At 43.0% G+C, this 24875-nt stretch overlaps 1 protein-coding gene across 1 annotated transcript in view; it reads left to right on the top strand.

Annotated features, from left to right (window-relative positions):
- Positions 1–24875, top strand: part of ubr5 (ubiquitin protein ligase E3 component n-recognin 5) — a 41392-nt gene that overhangs the window by 6538 nt on the left and 9979 nt on the right. The window contains exons 6-47 of the mRNA XM_034230058.1: positions 2–280; positions 428–587; positions 831–980; positions 1772–1965; positions 2121–2237; positions 2382–2492; positions 3049–3203; positions 3400–3517; positions 7562–7746; positions 7929–8038; positions 9875–9987; positions 10140–10286; positions 10387–10498; positions 10612–10766; positions 10859–11056; positions 11225–11435; positions 11879–12005; positions 12199–12350; positions 12563–12658; positions 13062–13185; positions 13326–13423; positions 13732–13889; positions 15370–15461; positions 15592–15738; positions 15924–16042; positions 16224–16350; positions 16465–16594; positions 16783–16943; positions 17084–17323; positions 17858–17981; positions 18212–18323; positions 18459–18590; positions 18946–18978; positions 19557–19814; positions 20301–20569; positions 21083–21297; positions 21486–21719; positions 21846–21919; positions 22016–22188; positions 23632–23817; positions 24136–24350; positions 24516–24636. Of these exons, the coding sequence (XP_034085949.1) occupies positions 2–280; positions 428–587; positions 831–980; positions 1772–1965; positions 2121–2237; positions 2382–2492; positions 3049–3203; positions 3400–3517; positions 7562–7746; positions 7929–8038; positions 9875–9987; positions 10140–10286; positions 10387–10498; positions 10612–10766; positions 10859–11056; positions 11225–11435; positions 11879–12005; positions 12199–12350; positions 12563–12658; positions 13062–13185; positions 13326–13423; positions 13732–13889; positions 15370–15461; positions 15592–15738; positions 15924–16042; positions 16224–16350; positions 16465–16594; positions 16783–16943; positions 17084–17323; positions 17858–17981; positions 18212–18323; positions 18459–18590; positions 18946–18978; positions 19557–19814; positions 20301–20569; positions 21083–21297; positions 21486–21719; positions 21846–21919; positions 22016–22188; positions 23632–23817; positions 24136–24350; positions 24516–24636 (6432 nt within the window). The remainder of the gene's footprint in view (position 1; positions 281–427; positions 588–830; positions 981–1771; positions 1966–2120; positions 2238–2381; positions 2493–3048; positions 3204–3399; positions 3518–7561; positions 7747–7928; positions 8039–9874; positions 9988–10139; positions 10287–10386; positions 10499–10611; positions 10767–10858; positions 11057–11224; positions 11436–11878; positions 12006–12198; positions 12351–12562; positions 12659–13061; positions 13186–13325; positions 13424–13731; positions 13890–15369; positions 15462–15591; positions 15739–15923; positions 16043–16223; positions 16351–16464; positions 16595–16782; positions 16944–17083; positions 17324–17857; positions 17982–18211; positions 18324–18458; positions 18591–18945; positions 18979–19556; positions 19815–20300; positions 20570–21082; positions 21298–21485; positions 21720–21845; positions 21920–22015; positions 22189–23631; positions 23818–24135; positions 24351–24515; positions 24637–24875) is intronic.

Below are 24875 nucleotides of genomic sequence, written 5' to 3'. Positions count from 1 at the left end.
GGAGTCGCTGGAGCTCTGGCGTAATGGAGGCAGCGGAGGAGGTGGAAGTGGAGGAGCAGGGGGAGGCGGAGCTGGAGGTGGCAGCAGTGGAGGAGGAGGAGGGAGCGGGGGCGGAAGCGGGGGCGGAGGCACGTCGGGCAGGTCGTCAACAGCAGCTCGCGATTCCCGTCGACAGACCCGTGTGATCCGTACAGGAAGGGATCGTGGCTCAGGGCTGCTGGGTAGCCAGCCTCAGCCGGTCATACCAGCATCCGTCATCCCTGAAGAACTCATTACTCAGGTAAAAAAAAAATATATATCTAGCTTAACACCTTAAGTTCTGGTACAAAATGTACAGTTAATGTGCTGTACAAATGTACAGCACATTAACTGAAGTCACAAGTGAGTTTCAATAAATAAGTTTTCCTCTTTGTTTTCCTTTCCCCAGGCCCAGGTAGTCCTTCAGGGGAAGTCCAGGAGTGTGATCATTCGCGAACTCCAGAGGACCAACCTTGACGTCAACCTCGCCGTCAACAACCTGCTGAGCCGGGACGATGAAGATGGAGATGATGGAGATGACACTGCCAGCGAGTCCTACCTCCCTGGAGGTTTGTCAAAAAACAGAATCTGTAAATGGAGACAGAAGGACAAGGGCTTATGAAACATCGATGATATGCTGTTTGTTCAACAAGAGGTCAATTTCGATTAGCTATATTACCAATTAAGACTTGATTTCATGCTTATCAACAGTTAAACATATAGTAGATATAGACCTGCCTCGAATGATTTGTTTGAGCATTGTAATGGTCTTTAGACAGTAAATCATCCTCTTGTGCCTTTCTGTCACACAGAGGACCTGATGTCCCTGTTGGATGCAGACATCCACTCTGCTCATCCCAGTGTGATTATTGACGCTGACGCCATGTTCTCTGAGGACATCAGCTACTTTGGATACCCCTCTTTCAGACGCTCCTCACTGTCTCGCCTGGGATCCTCCAGAGGTAACACATCATCTCACTTCTCACTTCAATCAAATCAGGGTGTTGGAGAGGCTTTGGTGGCAACACTGGTGATGGCTTTTTAATGTAGAGTTTGAGCTTTAATGGCCTCTTAACGATGAGACGGCACAAAAGGAAAACAAATATTTTAGTTTTTTAGATGGATTCAAGGATAAAGCTTGCCATTGGCTTTAGATTGAATAAGACATTATCTAACAAGCTCATTCTTTTTATTCTTTTTTTAGAAAAAGGACAAATGTAGGGAAATGTTTTCCTTTCAACTGAGATTTTTATAAGTTTTGAAGAAAATCATGTAAAATGGTTTTAGTTAGTTTGCTGGGGACATTTCCACTTCAGTCTGTTGAGCTTGACTTGTGATATGGGTGTTTGATGCTAAAGGCTATAAATGTTTGGTGTTGTATGCATGGCTACATACTGTGAGCTCTCTGAGAAAGGCCCGCTAGGCCCCCCTGTCTTAACAGGGACCCTTCATGGCAGTCTATTCTGAAAAACCTGCCTAGCCCACTTTTAGCCAACATGCATGATTTATTTCTGTCTATCCACTTCCCCTTCTACCTCGCATTTTAACATATGAGCGTTCAAACTGACTCACCCACAACTTTAATTTAGACTCCCACTCAAACTTCAGTACTGCAATTTTAAATTGCCTTAAAGTTATTCTAAAAAAACAATCTCTATTTTAAAACTATGTTGACGGGTCTTTCCCAGAGAGTGGCTTACTTCTATCCCACTGGTGTGACCTTATTGCATACCAGTTCTCCTTCTCCCCTTAGAGCGCGACTCAGAGCTGTTGCGTGAGCGCGAGTCCGTGCTGAGGTTACGTGAGCGCCGGTGGCTGGATGGGGCCTCCTTTGACACAGAGCGAGGCTCCACCAGCCGCGAGGGCGAGCCCAGCTTGGACAAGAAGAGCATCCCGGTCCAGAGCCCTGTCTCCTTGGGAGAGGAGCTCCAGTGGTGGCCTGACAAGGTAGGAGGAGCACAAACCCAGCTGTTGATTTAAAAAAACATATACCTTCCTATTCCAAGATGCCCTTGAGACCTCCACTCGTAGCAAATTCATTTACTTGGACAGTTAGGTTTTGCTTTGGCTGATATTTTTTATATCTTTCATTTTCTTTCCAGGATGGGGTGAAGTTTGTGAGCATCGGCGCCATGTTCACAGAGCTGGTGGCTGTCAGCTCCAAAGGAGAGCTGTATCAGTGGAAGTGGAGCGAACCTGAACCCTACAGGAGTGCACAGGTAGGGCAACTTTCATCAAAGGAATCACCAATGACTTTCCTATGTATATACTTTTCTAGCAAAACAAAATGCATCTATTTGTTATTGTAGCATGCTTAATGCCTTTTGTGACCTACAATCACAACTTTTCATATTTTCCCGTAGAATCCTTCCGTTCATCACCCGCGTGTATCCTTCCTCGGCCTGGCCAATGAGAAGATCACCTTATTGTCTGCCAATAGCATCAGAGCAACTGTCGCTACAGAGACCAACAAGGTACATTACGATTGCCCCTCTTGACATAAAAACACCACATGCTGTGCTTAGTACATGATAATTGATTTAAGAAGCCCTATCAAGCTTTGTGGGGTTTTCACATTCCTGTAGTGTGTTATAGAAAAGCCTTAATGTAACTCTTTGTTTACTTCTGTAACAATAATGACATCACTATGTAACACTCACGCTTTTATTGGCACTCCAACACATTGTACGTGATAGACTAAGTGGCGGGACATTTCTAATAATTGATCTCACAGCCGGCCAGCTAACCAATCAGAGCAGACTGGGCTCTGGTTTCAGACAGAGGGTGAAAAGAGGTGCTGCAGCACAGGCAGTATGAGAACAATAAAGACCTTTTTGGACATTAAAGCATGGAGACGTGTCACAGGAGAGGAACAAATATGAACCTGAAAATGAGCATAATAGGGCCCCTTTAACCAAAGGATGAGTTGAGTAAGCATACAGTTGTGTTGAATTAAAGCGTCAATAGTCTATCATACATATATTTTATGTTTTTCTTTTTTATGAACTGAAGTTTGTGCTTTTGGTACAGGTTGCGACCTGGGTAGACGACACACTGAGCACAGTGGCTTCTAAGCTTGAGCACAGTGCTCAGGCTTTCCCCGAGCTGCAGGGGGAACGCATGGTGTCACTGCACTGCTGTGCGCTCTACACGTGTGTACAGCTGGAGAATACCCTCTACTGGTGGTAAGAATATATATCATTTCTCATCAAACTAACTTAAAAGGGATTATAATGATTTATGTCACCATGACATTGTTATCCTGCTATTGATGGGAAAAGATTCTGTGATTGTGTTTATTTGGTGCTATAACGTGACATCAGAGGAAATGTATGAATGTCTGTAAAGTTTTGACACTTTGCTGCTTGCGTCTGTCTGCAGGGGTGTTGTGCCTTTTAGTCAACGGAAGAAAATGCTTGAAAAGGCCAGAGCCAAGAACAAAAAGCCCAAATCCAGTGCTGGCATCTCGTCAATACCAAACATCACCGTGGGAACACAGGTAAGACAGAATGTTGAATTGTCATAGTTTAAACTTTTTTTTGCTTTAGCGAATATTTAATTTAATTTCAAACCTTTATTTACCCAGGTGTATCCCATTGAGATCATTGATCTCTTTTTCAAGGGAGACCTGCTCAAGTAGGTTCAACATGAATACAGAACAACAAAAAGGATATCATACAGCGTCATTACAGGGATTTACAATTTACATAACTATCCACATGAACAGGTACCAACAGCTTCCGATTGAGTAGCATCCAACCGAGCTTTAAAAACATTTAGTGGCACCAGATTGCTCAGTTTCCATTTCAATTGCAGACTATTCCAAGACAGAGGAGCTGCGCATCTAAAAGCCATCTTCCCTAATACCTCATTCACACCAACGGTGTTTCGGGGCCGGTTCGGAGCTGGAGCTTGAAAAGCACCGGGTTTTCCTCTTCACACCGCAGCGGAGCAGCCTCTTAGCTCCGGAATCCGGTTCATTTCAAGCACCAAATAATTGTCCGGCCAGAGCAAAAGCACCACATACGTCACGCTTACGTCGAGGCGGGGGCAGAGACAGATCAACTCCTGAACAACAACAAAAAGCCCGCGTTTTATCCAGTTTGTACACAACGATGGAGAAACTTAACAAGAGTTTCAGTGTTTCTGCCATATGACTGTATATAAAGGTTTCTGCTCATGGTGAAGCAACGTGTCTGCGTGTTAAGGTGGAACCTGAGCATTCACGTTGATCACCTCTCATTATAACTCATTATAAATCTATAAAAATATAAATATTAAATTTTACTTCACGTGTTCATTTGAGAACAGCTGTTACATACCTGGGTGAATGTTACAGTTCATTTAAATGAAAGATACAACGTTACTCCACACTCATGGTTCAGTCCACCTTAAGAAATAAGACCGACCTCGGAAGCTTTGTGTTTTAAAAAAACCTTTATTGACCCGAGTACACTTTTTTATAAGAATATAACTAAACCACAGAAATGACTCCGGAAAAGCTGCAGATAGAGCCATAAGAAATGAATGCAACTGATTTCATCCACACGGTTTGGCTTTATGAAGCAGGCACGCAAACGGTTACGTCATGACGCAAACGATGACGCAACGACGCATTACCAGTCGGACTCTGGGCGGTGTGAAAAGAGCCAGAGCTAAACCGAAGAACCTGTTCTGAACCTCAAAAGCGCTAGCACGGAGCTTGAACCGGAGTTGCATTGGTGTGAATGAGGTATAAGACAGTCCTAGCAGTTGGCACATTTAATAAAACCACAGCATGCGATCTCAGGCAGTAGCCACTTACAATTCGCCGTGAGATCAGGGAGTAGATGTAGGATGGAAGTTTCCCTAACATGGCTTTGTATATAAAAATGTACCAGTGACTGAGCCTCCGTACAGTTAGCGAAGGCAAACCAGCCCTTGCATACAGGGTACAGTGATATGTATTATTATTATTAGGGCTGTCAAGTTAACGCGTTAACGCAAAAAAATGTTAACGCCACTAATTATTTTAACGCGATTAAAGCATGTGTATTTTTTTTCCTCGACCGCCCCGTAGTTTCAGAGCGCATCGAGTTTAAAATACCATCTACAAGCTGATGCTGACAGCCCCGCTCCTGTCGCCCGCTTGTGGCAGACCACACTTCCACGCTCACCGGCAGGCACCGACTGGCTGTTGGGAGGACCGGGAGGGTGTGTGTATGAGTGGCCCGAGCGAGAGAGAGAGAGAGACCTTACGGGCATTGTTGTTGTTAGCATCTGGTGCTAGCTAGCTGCGCTAACGGATATAAGGAGCTGTTTAAATGAAAACAGAGGAGCGACATTTCGCCACAACTGCGCCGAGCACTTGACTTTATGCAGGAAGCCAGTGGGACATTGTACGAGAAGTCAGCACACTAAGCACGGATAGTGCGCAACATGATTGCAGCGTCCAGGCAGCTCCCGTTCGAGCATATGCCTTGAGTTGCACATAGCTCCAACGATCCATCACACACACACACACACACACACACACACACACACACACACACACACACACACACACACACACACACACACACACACACACACACACACACACACACACACACACACACACACACACACACACACCATTTGTATTGTATTATTGTATGAGAGAGGTTCCAGGTTGTTGTGTTTAATATTCATGAGAATATTTGTCATTGTTCAAATGATAATAAATATTAGCATAAAGCATATTTGTCCACTCATATGTTGATAAGAGTATTACAAACTTGAAAAATATTCCTCTAAGGTACATTTAGAACAGATCAAAAATGTGCGATTAACTATGGAAAATCATGCGATTAATCGCGATTAAATATTTTAATCGACTGACAGCCCTAATTATTATATTATATTGTATGACAAGTGGACATTTTTTCTCTTCTTCAGAGTACTTCTGGTATAAGCTCAAGCTTTACACAGGGTTCCCGCGGGGTCTTAAAAAGTCTTACATTTGATAATCTAAATTTAAGGCCTTACAAAGGTCTTAAATATGACCAAAAAAATAAGAAAGTTCTTAAATATGATTTAGAAGGTCTTAAAAATGATCGTATTTGAAAGGTAGTTCTGTGTAGCGATCACGTCTAAATGTGTTTTGGGGGAAATGTCCGGGCTGCAAAGTAACCAGTAAGGTAAGAGCCTTTCAGTTCCCCCCAACAATCTGTATTGAATTAAATCAACATGGAACCAGTAATCACTAACTTTGTTTCCCCCGGCCCCTTATTGGAGAACACCCAGCTAGTAACCTAGCAACCAAGCTTCAGCTAGCGGCAGTCAGAAACTCATGTCTCTTCGAATCTACTTACAAATAAATATGGGGAGATGTCAGTTCAACCGTATTTGGTTGGAAAACCTTGAATTTAGTGCTTGGTTGAAACCAGTGGAGGGGAACGTGTTTGAAGCCCGCTGCACCTTTTGCAAAAATAAATTAGCGTTTGTTTTGCTAGTGCAGCAGCTCCCGCAACAACACCGGCGGACCTCCGGGCGACGTTTGGGTCTACGTCAACCCTAAAAGCGGAGGTGCTGTGGACGCTAACTACCTTAGTTAAACACCAATCATACAACAGCAACGATGAAATAGTGTAGCCAAGGCAGCAGAGCTCTGAATATAGCTCTCTCTCTCTCTCTCTCTCTCTACTCTCTCTCTCTCTCTCTCTCTCTCTCTCTCTCTCTCTCTCTCTCTCTCTCTCTCTCTCTCTCTCTCTCTCTCTCTCTCTCTCTCTCTCTCTCTCTCTCTCTCTCTCTCTCTCTCACACACACACAAGGGATGCTCGATTATGGCAAAAATCATAATCACGATTATTTTGGTCAATAATTGATATCACGATTATTAAATACGATTATTCATTGACTTTGAAAACATCCATTTATTGAACTTTAAAACAAATACAAATTTGAACAGTATATTTTTAACTGTTGATTACCCTGAACATATAATTCAACTGAAAAACCAATACAAAAATTAATTAAATTAATTATACATTTAAATAAATAATATCAAAATAATAAATACCAATAAACAAGATCAACAAATATTTTGGAGCGCACTTCCACAAGCTACTAAACATATATAAATAAAAATAAATTAGACTAAAATTAATTAGATCAAATATGTTGTAGTGCACTGTCACAACCTAGCAAAGCAAAATAATCGGTTTTTTTCGATTATGATGTTTTCGTAATTGTGGCAGGCCAAAATCGTAATTGCGATTAATTGCACAGCCCTAACACACACACACACACACACACACACACACACTTTTTGTCTAACACAGTTCTATACTGTTATGCTGTTATGTTCAGTCATTGTTCTTATGTTGAACATGAATACATTTACTTTGTAAGTAATTATGGGACGTATTTCTTCTTTCATAGCAATTTTCCTTCATAATTTCTTGCCGTGAAATAGGTCTTAAACTCTATTCAAAGTCTTAAAAAGGTCTTAAATTTGAGTTGGCGAAACCTGCAGGAACCCTGTTTACAGAAAAAGCAATAAATGTCCTGTTTCCTTCCTTAGGTGTGCTTGAGGAATAACCCCCTCTACCACGCCGGTGCAGTGGCCTTTTCTGTCAGTGCTGGGATTCCCAAAGTGGGCGTCCTGTTGGAGTCAGTGTGGAACATGAACGACAGCTGCAGGTTCCAGCTGCGATCTCCAGAGAGCCTCAAGAACTTGGAAAAGACACCTAAGACCCTGGAAATCAAGTCAGTTTCATTTTGTGTAGAAATAATAATAATAATAATAATCTGTCAATTTATTTAAATGAATTGTCTCATCATTTCATGTTTTTACATCATATTATTAAAAGACACAGACCTCAGTCAGATTTTCTATTAAGGAAAATATTAAATAAAATGTATTTCCCTATCTTGATCTGTACCCATAGGACGGAAAGCAAGCCGGAGCTGGTGAAGACTGAGATGGGACCTCCTCCCTCGCCAGCGTCCACCTGCAGTGATACCTCTTCTATTGCTAGCAGTGCCTCACTGCCCTACAGTATGTCAGCTTCTCTCTCTCACTCCCTCTTAACCTCTAGCTCTCACAACAACACTTGAGTCTCTTCTTCCCTCACTATCTCCCAGGCACTGAACCAATTTCTGCCTCACTCCGTGTTCTCGTTATTAGTTTGACTTTGAAACAGATGGCGCACAGGCTTTTATCAGCAACTTTTCCTCCCTGCTTGTTTTCCTGTGAAGGCAGTACAGCCTGCTCACTGTTTATACTGTGCTGTATATCTTTTCCTTGTTTTTACCTCTTATCATATGAAACCCACAGTTGGCCTTTAGCACCTGCTCAGCACTATATTTTTCACCGTCTAGTCAACAATATTAATCAATAGGGATGCTCCGATCGGCCGAGACTCACTCACTGCCAATCGATCGGTGCTCTCTAAAAATGCCGATCGCATGACGTAAAATTATGATGTAAAATACATGACACTTTTCTCTGTGTGCGGCAAAACAAGCTCGCCAAAATGGCTTCACCGGTCTGGCATTATTTTAAGGTGTCCGAAAAAGACAGTAAAATAGCGGTATGCAACGTGTGTGAAGCAGAAATCCTGCAGCTCCGCCCGCCGTGACGGACCGGTGAGCGGAGCGAAACACACACTAAGAGTTAGACCTAACACACTTAGCTATTGTATCTACCTCTGGAACAAGCTAAACTAGTTATAAATATATTTATTCTTCACTGTCGGGTCACTCATTACTGGATCAGTGAGCTGCATGAGACGATACTGACGGGCTGTCAGGAGAGAGAGAGAGGAAAAGAGAGCGCTTCCGCTCATTTCTCCCGTGTTATTATCCAAAGTGAATGTAAACATGAATAATGTACTTCATTTGAATGTAATAATTATGTTGGTTGTTGTTTGTGGAAGCGCCAGTGAATGAGCCCCATTGAGTTTTAAACATCACTTTAAATGGAAGATCCCCATAGGCCCCGCCCACTCGATCGGATCGACGATCGACCCCAAAATTGGCGATCGGAGCATCCCTATAGAGTGGCGACGTCACGCCCTTCTTCTTCCGCCCCATGGGACCTTATTTCTGAAAAATGATGTATTGAAGTCAATGGGGAGAGAACTTATCTTTCGATCCCGTTTGAATTGAGCCACGAATTACACATATGATGTTTGTCAATCTTAAAAAAATCATTTCCATGTCAAAAAAGTCACAGTTTGTCTTAAAACTGTTGAAATATAAGACTATGAAAAATACGCAACTAGAAAGACTACAAATCCCAGAGTCACGTAAGTGAATTTAGCTAGTTGACATTAACGTTACACATTACACTCGTGTTACTCACCGAAACCTTGTAAAGCCGGTCCTGCATGCTGGCTCTTACGGAACCGACTAACTCCCCTTGTGTGTGTGTACAGTTCTCAACATGGCCAGACTTGTAGTGATTTTCACCTCTTTTGATACTTTTCACTTCATTCTGAAAGAAAGAGGTGAAATGTGCCAACGTGACGGCCATCTTGGTGTTGGTGACGTGTGCGAGACCAGGGATGTAGTTCATTGAGCGCTTCACACAAAAAACTGTGTTACTTCACAGTTTTACGACACATTTTTATTTTTTTGACTTGCAAAATGTTCTTTTAAATTGACAAACATCATATGTGTAATTCGTGGCACAATTCAAACGGGATAAAAAGATAATCTTTCTCTCTCCATTGACTTCAATACATAATTTTTCCGAAATAAGGTCCCATGGAGGTCCCCCGGAAGGGGAGAGACTTCGCCTCTCTATTAATCAAAACCATCTGCAATCCATGAATGTGTCTTTGAATATACTGAGATCAAACTAAAAGGTATTATGCCCTCCTACTTGCAGAGCGAAGGCGTTCTACCCCAGCTCCTAAAGAGGAAGAGAAGGTGAATGAGGAGCAGTGGCCTCTCAGGGAGGTGGTGTTTGTGGAGGATGTCAAAAATGTTCCCGTTGGAAAGGTGGGTGCTTCTGAAATGTGGCGATGCATAGATCTTGCATCTTATCTTGTACTACTTAGTAATGGAGGTGTTTTGAGTCTGGCTGTTCTTACATCCTGTGTTTCTGGTTCGTCATGACATCTCAGTTTCACAACCTCACAACTATGTTCTAGGTGCTCAAAGTGGACGGCGCGTATGTTGCTGTGAGGTTTCCAGGAACATCGAGCAGCATGAGCAACCAGAGCACTGCTGCTCCCACTGACTCCGACCCTTCATCACTGCTGCAGGACTGTCGGCTCCTCAGAATAGACGAGCTGCAGGTATGAACTTAAACGACCCCAATATTACTTGTCCTCATCCTGAGTTTAATGTCAATGCATATGTGCAGTTGTGAGCAATTCTTGTCTTCTGTTACGACAGGTCGTCAAAACTGGCGGGACTCCTAAAGTTCCTGATTGTTTTCAGCGCACACCTAAAAAGCTCTGCATCCCAGAAAAGGCAGAGATTCTGGCTGTGAATGTTGACTCAAAGGGTAAGTCTTTTTTTTGTGTTTCCGTGTATGTTTAATATATTTTGTCAATGTATTTGTTTAGTGTTTTCTGTAGATTTGTATTTCAAATCCTTAAATATCTCTGCATCTTCCAGGAGTCCACGCCGTGCTGAAAACTGCTAGCTGGGTTCGGTACTGTATCTTTGACCTGGCTACAGGCAAAGCTGAACAGGAGAACAACTTCCCCACAAGTAACCTGGCCTTCCTGGGTCAGAGTGAGCGCAATGTCGCTATCTTCACTGCAGGACAGGTGAGAAAAATCCCACAAATAGGGGACATGTTCTGTTTGGCCCATTTCTTGCTATGTGCAAATCTGAAATATTGATATTATTTTTCTTCCAGGAATCTCCCATCATCCTACGAGATGGAAATGGCACAATCTACCCAATGGCCAAGGATTGCATGGGTGGAATTCGAGATCCCGATTGGTTGGATCTGCCACCTATAAACAGCCTGGGAATGGGAGTGCACTCTCTGGCCAATCTCCCCTCTAACTCCACGATTAAAAAGAAAGCTGCTATCATTATTATGGCTGTCGAGGTAAACATGATGTTCTAAAAACAATTTGTTTAAAACTGAGCAACCGGTGAACTCCCAAGTACTAAGAGATATTTAGGAGACTAAAAACCAATGCTGTCTAAGTCACATCAAATGCATGTAAATGAATGATGATAGTCAGTGTTCACTCATGGTCTTGGTGTATTACAGAAACAGACACTGATGCAGCATGTGCTGCGTTGTGACTACGAGGCGTGTCGGCAGTACCTGGTGAACCTGGAGCAGGCCTTCCTGTTGGATCAGGGCAGCCAGGCCCTCGGAGCCCTTCTGGATCATCGCTGTGATGGAAACCGCAACATCCTCCATGCCGCCGTCTCCGTCTGCTTCCCTGTTAGTAACAAGGAGACCAAAGAGGAGGAAGGTAAGCTGCTGCCTTAGACAATACATGTCAAGAGTCTGGTCAGAAACTACATTTATCTTGAATTCCTGGTTACTGTCACATTTTTCTTCCCAATGTCTCTCAGTTTTTTACTTTTCAAACTTAGAACATAGATAGAATGGGAGGGATGAAACTCTCTGTAATGGTCACACATGCAGAGCACAGTGACATTTGGCCTCTGCATTTAACCCATCCTAGTACCAGGAGTCTAGTACTAGGAGCACTGGGCAGCTATTGCACAGCGCCCGGGGAGCAATGGGAGTGGGGGGGAGGGGGATGTCCGGTCCTTGCTCAAGGGCACCACGGCAGGGCAGGAGGTGAACTGGGACCTCTCCAAGTAGAAGTCTACTCTCCATATTTAGGTCTGGGCGGGAGTCTCCAAGACTCTGATCTCCATGCTAAGTGACCGTGCCGTTTCATTTCAGAAGCTGAAAGGTCGGAGAGAAACACATTTGCAGAGCGTCTTTCTGCTGTGGAGGCAATTGCCAATGCCATTTCTGTGGTTTCAAGCAACAGTTCTGGGAATAGGACTGGCTCCTCCAGCAGCAGAGGGTAAATAACCACTTGTACCCTGTTTATGCTTCACAGAATATATAGGGAAAGTTTTCTGTACAGAAGACTCTATGTCCCCCTATAAGAAATGTATATTTGAACATCCAATGTCCGTGATCAAGCTCTCCAGTAAGGCAAAAACACAAGCATTGTTGGTGTTAATTTCAGTTTTCTATTTTTGTGCCGTCACCAGGCTTCGGCTGAGAGAGATGATGCGGAGGTCTCTGAGAGCAGCAGGTCTAGGCCGCCATGAGTCTGGCCCGTCATCCAGCGACCACCAGGACCCCGTGTCACCACCTATTGCCCCACCAAGTTGGGTCCCCGATCCGCCACCCATGGACCCTGGTCAGTAGAAGAGTTGTTTAAATGGGCAAATAAGCACAATATACCCTCTTCTAGAACTCTGGAGTGGTTTTTCTATAGTTTTACATCTGATGGTGGCTTTGAACCACTGTCTTAGAAAGTGTGCATTCATGGATTTAACTACCCTTCCTTGCCTAAGTAAATTATTCCAAGTCTTTGTGTTGATGTGTCTGTTTTTCTTTTTTTATCAACAGATGGTGACATTGACTTCATTCTTGCCCCCGCTGTGGGTTCACTCACCACTGCTTCCACTGGGACCAGCCAGGGGCCCAGCACCTCCACCATCCCAGGTACATGTCATCACAGAGATGGAATCAGACTCTTTTACAACTTAACACTAACAGGAAATCACAAAGGAACATCGATCTTCTAAATCTAAGATTTGATACCTATTTATTTGTTTTCCAAGATTTCCTTATTTGACATTAGAAATCCCTAGCCCTAGTCTGGTAATTTAGCTCAAAATGATATAAGAAAGATCATTTTGTAGAAAAGCTGAGGAATGTGTTGTGCTATTTCCTGAGAATCCAGAAAGTCTAAAGGGGCAATTATTACATTTATGATATTTTCAGTATGCATTATCACTCTGGTACCAGTGTAAATGAGTCCATCAGCTGTGTACTGTACATATTGTGTATTCACACTTTGTGGTCCTTGTGTTTCATCTAATGGATTGTTCCTCTATACGCGCAGGGCCGTCCACTGAGCCCTCTGTGGTGGAGTCTAAAGACAGGAAGGCCAACGCCCATCTCATCTTAAAGCTGATGTGTGACAGTGTTGTTCTGAGGCCACACCTACGGGAGCTATTATCTGCAAAGTAAGATTCTTTATTTCTGTAAGATCATATTTTTCCTTATAGGATACAATGCTACTGCATTTATCCTGTCCTCATTCATCTGCTATTCTCTGTTTATTTGTCTGTCCCTCATGTATATTGGTATTGACTTTGTTTGACAGGGATGCCCGTGGAATGACTCCATTCATGCTGGCAGTTAGTGGGAGAGCCTACCCAGCAGCCATCACTGTGCTGGAGGCTGCTCAGAAAATGGCCAAGGGTGAGTTAATAAGTCATCTTTCTGCACTCTGATTTGAAAGGACTGTCATTTGAAGGGAGGCTGTTATGATTGCATTGAAATGCCTGCCTTGTATAATGCACATATAACCAGCCACCACTTCTGTTAATGCATTCTGAGAACACATCATGATTTTTGTGAATCTGATGTCATTTTAACTGCTGGAACATTGGAGTTAATCCACCAGTTATATCAATCCTGACCTATTTAGCTGCTCCGCTTACAACATGTTGTAACTGGCATTCTTCCCTCTCCATATTTTCCTCTTGCTCCTCAAATGTCTAACACAGTGGGTGACCCAGGCATTGCAGAGAAGGAGGATGCTGATTCTGTGTTCACGGAAATGATCTGCCCCTCGGGGACCAACCCAGATGACTCCCCCCTCTATGTTCTCTGCTGCAATGACACCTGCAGTTTCACTTGGACCGGAGCAGAGCACATTAACCAGGTCAGCCCCGGAGGAGAAGCACTCATCATCATGTTGTAAACAACTCTCAATCACTATTTATCCGGGAATTATCTTGGATAATTGCACTTTGTTTTATATACATTTGATGTAAATGATACCTGGTCAATATTACAAATGATATTAAATTTATATTTAAAGAAAATACAAATAATGTACTGCTTCCTACTTACCAGTCCAGCTTCCACTTACTGCAGAAGTAAAAACTCACTTATTTTGTAGAGGTGTTTGTTAACCTGTTAAGCCCCAAGGTCCCCGCCGGCGGGTACCCTTGTTTTTTTTTCTCGCGACACTGTGTCTCAGGGGATCTTAATATTTAAGAACCTATTAATGCGTTATACCAGATTATTATTATTATTATAATCTCAGCTAACTGACGATACAAACCATTTTTACCAAAACAAAACACAAGTCTCATAAGAAGCATCTAAATGACCCCTGAGCGAAAAATGCTAACCTATTACTGCACCGATAATCACTCCTAGCTCCCTTATTACTTATCCTAGGTGCACATCCAACACATCGTTTATGATCGTAAAGACACAGAATCTAACGGTGCCCACCACAACACTGAAAGATACAAACTCGCGACGTTATCAACAAAAATGTACATCAAAACAAGTGGCGCTAGGTAGCCCACAACGCTAACATGGCTTACCTTCGTCTTTGTCTGGTCTAAACTGGTCTTCAATGGCATAAAAACGATGGTGTAGTTAATCCATGGGTTAATCCAATGTGACTGCGTCCCCTTTGAAATGTTCTGATAATCCATAAGCAATAAAACAGCTTTTCCATTGCTTGATATCAGAGCAGCGATATTTCTCCCCTCTCCTGCAAGCTAGGATGCGCAGAGAGGCCACCATTTATTTTTAACATGAGTGTGTGCGAGACGATTTCCCTTGGATTCTATTGGCTCTAACGGTCAAAAAGAGATGTCACATGTCAAAATCGAACAAGGGGGGCCAGAGATATGGAAAATCCACCCAAATGGCCCCAGAAGAGGTTTTTTTTTTGCTACATCTGTCTAAAAAGGTCAAATATCACTTGTTTTGCATCAATCTTGATACAGGGTACTTATTATATGTTGTACTTTGGATTCCTAAAGCTTTTAGTCTACTAACCCATCATCCAAGGTTAGTTTTCACTATAAGTACAACATATTTTTTGGACGGACACTATAATTTACAGTTTTTTACTATGTTCAATCTGAATTTTCTTTACAATAAAAACATCTATATTGATTCTGACTTTTCTACATCCAACTCACAGGTTTATCATTACTTTGAGAAAAAAGATCATTAATGTACCCCTTTTAGAAGGGAAGATATGGTCATTTGTTCTGGGAATGTCATTTTCGAGCCTGAAACCTGAAAAACAGGCTGGGGGCCTAACAGGTTAAGCTCTTGCCTATATAATGTTAAGTTTAAGTTCATATTTTAAATCACAATTTCTTTGCATTCAGGATATCTTTGAGTGTCGCACCTGTGGTTTGCTGGAGTCTCTCTGCTGCTGCACAGAGTGTGCAAGGGTGTGCCACAAAGGGCACGACTGCAAGTAAGTGCTTGATTTAAGAGTCACCATATTTAATCTTTGTTGTTAAGTCTTTCTTACCATTGTTTATCATCTCCTGCATTCCACTCTAGGTTTTATGTATGTTTATACATTTGCTTCTGTTTTTTCCCAGGCTGAAGAGGACCTCTCCCACAGCTTACTGTGACTGTTGGGAGAAATGTAAATGTAAAACGCTGATCGCCGGCCAGAAGGCTGCTCGTCTGGATCTACTGTACAGGTTACTCACAACAACTAACCTGGTCACCACACCAAACAGCAGGTAGGACCCTCGTGCTCTCGAGACTGACCTTTACTTCTGTTCACCTAGAGCAGTGCTTTATAATAGCAAGTAACTGTGTGGCTAAATCTGCTTAACTGTATTGTTTTCACATGCATTATACTTCATAGTGTGCAATATATGAGGTCGCAGTAATATTAATAACTGGTTTTTATTTCCACCTGCAGGGGAGAGCATATATTACTGTTCCTGGTGCAGACTGTTGCCAGGCAGAGTGTGGAGCACTGTCAGTACAGACCACCACGCATCAGAGAGGACCGGAACCGCAAGGCTGCTAATGCAGAAGGTATGTTCAGGATCCAACTTTAACCATCAGTGCAGACCAATCATTTCCACCATTAAAAAAACATTCATATGAGATTATATTTCTGCTAATTTATTTAAGTAATGTGTATGGTTGAGGTTAAAGCTTTTTAAAAAGATTATTCCTTCAAAGCTTCTGGTGAATAAAAACATTCTTCTCTTAGACACCGATATGCCAGACCATGACCTGGAACCTCCACGCTTTGCTCAGCTGGCTCTGGAGAGGGTCCTGCAGGATTGGAATGCCCTCAAGTCTATGATCATGTTCGGCTCTCAGGAGAATAAAGACCCGTGAGTATCACAACAAACTCGGCCATAAAAATGGGTTGTAATAAGAGCGTTGGTTAGTGGTGCTCGAGAACTGAAAAAGGCCCACACCAATTGATATTTTTCTCTATGTCCTAGACTTAGTGCCAGCAGCAGAATTGCTCACCTCCTGCCTGAGGAGCAGGTCTACTTGAATCAGCAGAGTGGCACCATTCGCCTGGACTGTTTCACCCACTGCCTCATCGTCAAGTGTGCTCCTGACATCACTGTAAGTCCCCTTAGGCTGTCTGCATCATGAACAAGATGATTGTTTTTACTTCTAACCTGAGTGTTCACACAGTATTTAACAAAAGTAATTATTGGCAAAAAGAAAACACTAAATGATACCAATGTTATCAAGTCAACATGCTCTTGTAAGTATTTTGCTCAAAGAGGGGTTTTGTTCTTCTGTATTAGTTCATAGACACCTTACTGGGCACTCTGGTGAAGGAGCTGCAGAACAAGTACACTCCAGGCCGGAGAGAGGAGGCCATCAATGTCACCAGGAGGTTCCTCCGCTCTGTGGCCCGAGTGTTTGTCATCCTCAGCGTGGAGATGGCCTCATCCAAGAAGAAAAAGTAAGAACACAGAAGATTAAGGTTTTAAATAAAGTTAGAAAGGCACGAGGAAATCAACTCAATTCTACCGCACATTAGGACTGCACAATTACATCAATTCAATGCTGTTTTTTTCTTTCCTCCTTTCTCCCTCCACATAGCAATTTCATTCCCCAGCCCATTGGGAAATGTAGACGAGTTTTCCAAGCTCTGCTGCCCTACGCAGTGGAGGAGCTGTGCAATGTAGCAGAGTCGCTGATTGTTCCCGTGCGAATGGGTATAGCCAGACCTACGGCTCCGTTCACTTTGGCCAGCACCAGCATCGATGCTGTTCAGGGCAGCGAGGAGCTCTTCTCTGTGGAGCCGCTGCCTCCCAGACCCTCACCTGACCAGTCCAGCAGGTCAGTTAGTGTCCTGTCACATAGACTCCCATGATGGCATGATATGCTGTTTATTTTACTAGGGCTGCATGATTTAAGAAAAAACACATTGCGATATAATTCACAATTTTGGGGGGATTGATCATTTTAGAATCCCATTTCTCTGGGGTTTTTAAGAGGATCTGTACCAAATAATATGTTTTGTTAAGTCTGAAGAATATTTTTTGTAGACCGGAATAATTCTGCAGCTCCACAATACTTTTGATACTTTTACACATATTGAGCCTTTAACAAATAGGGTGCTTCCAGTGATTTGAATATTGAACATAGTCCATATTTTTTTATTTGATTAAACACAATGCTTATATTTGATCAGTATATTGGATAAGAGCCAAATGTTATTTTACCAAGGGAATATATGACTTTCTTTAAGTCATTGTGTAATTCACAAGATTTGTATTGGGAGAGAAGAAGCCAAATGGAACAGAAAATGGTGGATTTTTCTTTCTCACTACAGCTTTAATGACTTCTGGTGTCATGCGTCATTTTTTCCAGCTCCAGTCAGACAGCTGCCTCTTATATCATCAGGAACCCCCAGCCTCGGCGCAGCAGCCAGTCTCAGCCTGTCCGAGGACGAGACGAGGAGCAGGACGACATTGTGTCAGCAGATGTGGAAGAGGTGGGGAGCCTCATTATAAAATCATTAAGGCCATAATGGACTTTGTGTGCAATTGAATCTATTGGTTACTAGTTTTAAAAAGGGTCTGATGCCACCTACAGGCCAAACTGTTATTTCCACTTCAACAATGGAAAGAATATATTTATATATTTTTAGTGTATACTTTTAGCTAAAAATAAGACACTAAATCTTTCAGTTTCCTCTCTAATGATCTATTTTGTTGTCTTTAGGTTGAAGTTGTAGAGGGAGTAGCCGGTGAGGAAGACCATCATGATGACCAAGAGGAGCAGGGAGAGGAAAACGCTGAGGCAGAAGGGCAGCATGATGAGCACGACGAGGATGGTGAGACACGCCCTACTTTTTATGGAAACGCAGAGGAATTATCCAAACAACAGTTGTTCAGTTATTTTGATTTTACACTGTGATGTGAAACCCCAACCAACAAGCATGCGTATTTCTCTTTGCTTCTGCTTTTAGGAAGTGACATGGAGCTGGATCTGCTGGCTGCAGCTGAAACAGAGAGCGACAGTGAAAGTAACCACAGCAACCAGGATAACGCTAGCGGCCGCAGGAGCGTTGTCACAGCAGCCACTGCCGGCTCTGAAGCAGGTTGGTCATCTGCTGTTTTTCCATCTTTCCCTTTTAGATTTAATTTGAGATTTTCTTTTATAACATTTTCCTCAATATCTAAGAACTTTTCCTTTTTGGTGAAAATGCTGTCCTCTTCCTTACTTCCTCGAACTGAAATCTTTCCAAATGCTTACTCAATAGAAATTGCATCTCTGTCTTGCTGCACTGTGGTGTATTTTCTCCCTTGGAATTGCAGACTAATGCGGTCCTCACAAAAATCATTCATGCTTAACAGTCAGCATTTTGGATTGTGGGGATTTTATGTTTGGAAAGCTAATGATACAGCAGTCGAGAAATGGTTCCTGGCTGAATACCCGATGTATTTCATTTGCAGGCAGTAGGGTGTCCTTGGCATTTCCTATTTTTGGTATGAGCTCCTCTTTACTTCAATGCATATACAGCTGTCAGGGCAAAGAGTGAATTTGCAAAGTGCATACACCGTTTCCTGCTGAGAGTTCCTTCCTTCAGTTCGTCCCCTTTCTCACATTTCACTGTTACTGTCTGTCATTTGGAACTAACACTGTCACTCATCACAAGTAATAACACACTAATCAACTTGTAGCTTTTTCCAAACGGTGTGGTGTTTTTTTTCTCCTCGGTCATCTAACATTTATTTTTCTTACCAAGGACGGTGTTTCATTTACATTAAGTACAAGTGAGACGATGCAATCCTTTGTCCCTCATTACATTTCCTATCATCTTTTTTAAAAGAAAATATTTAGCACAAGTCGATCAACAGGTGTTGTTTCGACTTGAAGCCTCCGTGTTTTCACCGGTATATTAGTGTTGTTTGGCCTTAGTGGTGTGACTCACTAACCTGCACTCCTACCTGGAAAAATGTCATGTGAAAGACAAAGAAAGGAAGTGGAGATGAACACAAGCAATTGAACTCGTGTTAATCTTTTTTTCTGCATCCCACCCTCCTCCTCTTCTCTCCCTCTGAAGGTGCCAGCAGTGTCCCTGCTTTCTTTTCAGAGGACGACTCCCAGTCCAACGACTCCAGTGACTCGGACAGCAGCAGCAGTCAGAGCGACGACGTGGACCAGGAGACGTTCTTATTGGACGAGCCGCTGGAAAGGACAACTAGCACTTCCCACGCCAACAGTGCAGCCCAGGCTCCCCGCTCCATGCAGTGGGCTGTCAGAAACACCCCCAGCCAGAGGGCCACCGGCAGCGCCCCCTCCAGCTCCTCAACACCAGCTGGTCAGTACTGCTTTGTCTGTTTAGAAGAAGAATACATACTTTATTAATCCCACTAGAAGAATTTCAGTTTTTACTGTTGTTGGTATACAATGACGTTTACATTTCACACATTCAAGCAGGACTACCCTTTAGGCCTGAACTAAAAACATGCACAAACACACGCTCATGACTTGCTTTAGGGAGGGTTCAGGCTCGGCTCAAAGACACCTCGGCAGGGCACAAGATGTGAACTGGCACCTCTCGAGCTACTTTGTGGTCTGTACAGGGACTTGAACCAGTGACCATTGGTTCCCCAGCCAGGTCCCTACAGACTGAGATACTGCTACCTCTGATTCTTTTGAATTTGACCCAATCTAGCATAAGGAGCAGTGGGTATTGCAGCACTCAGAGCAGTGTGTTGGTGCAGTGCATTGCTCAGGGGAACTATTGTACAATGTCTTTTTCCGTGGTTCCAAGTGACTGATGATCTTTTGCCTTTTTTCACAGCGAGCTCCACAGGCCTCATATATATTGACCCCACCAATCTACGTCGCTCCAGTGCGATCAGCTCCAGTGCTGCTGCTGCGGCCGCTGCTCTGGAGGCCAGCAACTCCAGCAGCTACCTGACGTCTGCCAGCAGCCTGGCCCGGGCCTACAGCATCGTCATCAGGCAGATCTCAGACCTCATGAGTCTCATTCCCAAGTACAACCATCTAGTGTACTCGCAGTACCCTGCTGCTGTGAAGCTCACCTACCAGGACGCAGTCAACCTGCAGGTAATACTCTGACTACAATAATCCACTACCCCAGTACCGTAACATTATAAATACATCTATTATTTTTCTGTTAATATTTTCATAGACATTTTAGATTTATTTTTTTTAATCATGATACAATGGTACCAGTACATTTTTCATTATCATCCTTTAATCCTTAAAACATCTTGACTCTTCAATTACATCTGTGTCTTACATAATCGGATTATTGCATCATGCAACCATCAGCGGTCATCCACCCTTTAGAAGTGTTTTTCTTACCTAATGAGATACATTTGAAATGTTTTAATGTGGTATAAAGTTATGCTTGGCCACATTTATCAATGCTTAGTGTTGGGATCTGGGCGTACACTTTGGAAAAACACTACTTCACTTTTCTGAACCAAACGATGAATTACAATATTGAATCTAATTACATTTTTAAGTATCTGTCATAATTGGCCGTGAATGTCTGAACATTTCTTTTTTGTCCTATCAGTTGAATTAAAGTCAAATATGTATTGTTTGTTGGAGCAGAACTATGTTGAAGAAAAGCTGATTCCCACCTGGAACTGGATGGTGTCCATCATGGATTCCACTGAGGCCCAGCTGCGATACGGCTCCGCTCTGTCGTCTGCTGGAGACCCGGGTCACCCCAGCCACCCGCTCCACGCCTCTCAGCACTCGGCTCGCAGGGAGCGAATGACAGCCCGAGAGGAGGCCAGCCTCCGCACCCTGGAAGGACGCAGGTAAAAAGAAGCTCTTTATCACATGTATTTGTCTGTTCGGATAATGATCCCTGCGAAAAATGCCTTTTGGAGTAAAACTCTTTACAAGCCCTTTCTAAGTGAAATCCAACTGTGCTTGCACAAAAAAGTTTGATCCACACTTTTATATTAACTTTTATAACTCAATACGTATGCTTTGTGTTTTTCAGGAGAGCAGCGACCCTGCTGACAGCTCGTCAGGGCATGATGTCGGCGCGGGGCGACTTCCTGAACTACGCCTTGTCACTGATGCGCTCCCACAACGACGAGCACTCTGACGTGCTTCCTGTGCTGGACGTTTGCTCACTGAAACATGTGGCCTACGTCTTCCAGGCGCTTATCTACTGGATTAAGGCCATGAACCAGCAGACCACTTTGGACACCCCACAGATGGACAGGAAGAGGTAAATGAAGAACATTTTGCAATTGTCAATTCTTGACTTTGTGGTTATACGTCTAAAATTCACTTCCTTGATTTCCCTTCATTTACTTTGACCGTATTTGTAATCAACTCTATCTTTGATTTGAAGGAATCGAGAGATTTTGGAACTTGGTTTGGACAATGAGGATTCTGAGCACGAGAACGATGAGGACACCAATCAAAGTAAGCCAGATAACAATGATTTAATAATACATTAGTCATCATGTCAAGTGACTGCTTATAATGTTTGCTGATACATTTTTCTCTGCTTCACCTCAGGTTCAACTCTGCAGGATAAGGATGATGACCCGGTCCCAGCTGAAACGGGTCAGAACCATCCCTTCTTTCGTCGCTCCGACTCCATGACCTTCCTGGGCTGCATCCCACCCAACCCCTTTGATGTTCCCTTGGCTGAGGCTATTCCCCTGGCAGACCAGCCCCACCTCCTGCAGGTCAGTATCTGCTCTGTCTGAGTGTGTTTCATAGCATGCTCCTGAGACGGTGAAGATGAGAGGGTTAAATACGCACAGTTCAAAACCTCATGCCATAAACAGCATGCCAAGTATGCAACAGTAATGGCCGACAATGCAATATTAGAAATATAAATGGTTATTTGTAAAAATAATCTATAAGACAGCAAAAACTGTATTTTGCTATTTAAGAATGCTGGTTTGCTCAGGGTGTCCTGTGACTCACTGGTTACACTTCTCTCTGACCAATCAGTGGGCTTGGTAGAATACTATAGTTTCAGCCACATCATCTAATATACTTCTGTAAAACACTAAAAAAGTGCAATACAGTTAATTACAATATTTTCACAGTATCCAATCAAACAAGCCCAATTCTAAAAATGGGCCAGGAACAATTCTTCACAGTTGGGCTCAGTCTGTACAGTGTCTGCCTTTTTAAATAGGAAGGGGTGCAAAGTGCGCTCGTACATTAAAGCTTGAAAGATATCTATCTGTATGACTATATATAGTCAATCTGCTCTATGCTCCTAGCAAAATCCCCATGTTGCCACGAGGCTTTCTTGGGCAGAGCCAGTGAATACTTTGTAATGCATCACAGAGCTAGCAGAACACTACACCAACACATCGGACCATGCAATCATTAGCTAGATTAACTGAATTGTAACCACAATAGAGAACCGCAGTGTAAAAACCCGGATGTAAACTCCTTCCGGTTCCTTCGTCAAAAACGCAATGCAATGTCTCCATAGGATTTTGGAAAATAGCTGGAAATAAGGTCTGTGGTTGAGACACATTTAAGAGACGGATCACGTTTTGTTCAACCGGATAATATCCACATGTCTATCGAAGCATAAATCTAGTCGCAAAATGCTAACGTTATGCTATAAAGGAACTACAGCAGGGTCGCTGCTTCAACGTCACACCAACTTAAGATCCATATTCAAACATACAGATTGTAAATGGTACAAGTTGAAGTGTTTGTTTGAACAGTTTGCTGGAGGCAGGGACTTGCTTTCAAGCAGAACAGGGCAAACAAACTTAGCGGGAGTGTTTTACTTGTTCGGTGTAATGACGTAAAACGGCCTGGACAACTTCTGTAGTCCTATTCAGCCACTTGGTAACAACCATCGTTTTTCAGACACGTAAACTCTTCAAAAATCACCAGTGGGGTCACTGCTGATGTATTTAATGTCGTAGAACAAAACGTGATCTGTCTCTTCAATGTGTGTCAACCACAGACCTTATTTGGAGCTATTTTCCACAATCCTATGGAGACATTGCATTGCTTTTTATCGAAGGAACCGGACGTGGTAAAAATGCTAACTTACTTCCGGGTTTTAGGATGCGTCACTGCGGTTCTCTATATAATATATGGGACCAAATGCAGTCTTTGGTTTCAACTTAATTTCCTTTATTCTCTAACAGCCTAATGCCAGGAAGGAGGATCTGTTCGGTCGGCCCTCTCAGGGCTTGTATTCCTCTTCCTCCTCCGCCTCCTCCTCCGCTGCCTCCTCCTCCTCCTACATGGCAACCAAAGGCCTGGCTGAGGCGAGCATGGACAGGAACTGCCTGGAGGTAAACATGGGCTCCTCTCTACCCTCCCCCTCTCAGGTATACCACCCCTCCTCACTGTACAAACACACTGGCAGCTGTGTTCTAATATCCACACATTATAGCAAACACCATGAAAAGTACACATTCAAATAGAAATATGCGAAGGTCATCCAGGATTCATTATTTCCTCAGTTTTCCAATGGTAAATGAAAGCATTGTCAAGAATGGACACCAGGAAACAATGGATATTTTATATAAAAATAAATGGTGGATATTGGAGCACAGCCACAGTCATTTTCATTCATCATCACACTGTCAACATCAAAGACATCTCTTCCCATGACTAAAGAGCGACTCTGAACCCCACTGAAACAGATCCTGCCCACTAAGATGTCTTACTCGGCCAACCTGAAGAATGTGATGAGTATGGAAACTGGCCAGCGGAGCTCTGAGAACCAGTCGATGGCAGGCGAGATGGAGGCTTCCAAACCGGGTCCTTCACCCCACGACCTCGCTGCCCAGCTGAAGAGCAGCCTACTCGCTGAGATAGGTCTCACTGAGAGTGATGGACCTCCTCTCCCATCATTCAGGTACTAAACACTAATCTGTGCTTTGTGATGCATAGCTAAAGAGGAGGCTAACAGAACCCCTGAAGACAACCTAAAATGTTTTTAATATACTTTAATAAACTTTGTTTTATGTGCTAATAAAATGCACTTACAGCAACATCATGTGTGCCCGTTGTGTCTCTCCAGACCTCACTGTAGTTTCATGGGGATGATGATCTCTCATGACATGCTGCTGGGCCGCTGGCGTCTGTCACTGGAGCTCTTTGGTCGTGTCTTCATGGAGGATGTTGGGGCAGAGCCTGGATCCGTAAGTATTTATTTATTATTATTTATTTACAAGTAGTAATTATCCATCAGTTTTTTTTAAATAGCTCAAAATTTGGTTTTAACTTCAAGAAATATGATATTACTGATTAAGGGCAGGAACTAAATGAATAACATGGGCCCAATATAATCTAGTGGAATGTGGAAAATCCACAATTGACTGTTTTGTTTACCTCAGACTAGTCCGCTAACAATCAGTGTAGAAATATATAAAGATGCAGT

Source organism: Gymnodraco acuticeps, unplaced genomic scaffold (genome assembly GCF_902827175.1).
Source record: "Gymnodraco acuticeps unplaced genomic scaffold, fGymAcu1.1, whole genome shotgun sequence".
NCBI classification, from domain to species: domain Eukaryota; kingdom Metazoa; phylum Chordata; class Actinopteri; order Perciformes; family Bathydraconidae; genus Gymnodraco; species Gymnodraco acuticeps.
The sequence above is the reverse complement of the archived record's forward strand: the minus strand, read 5'-3'. Positions and strand labels throughout refer to the sequence as shown.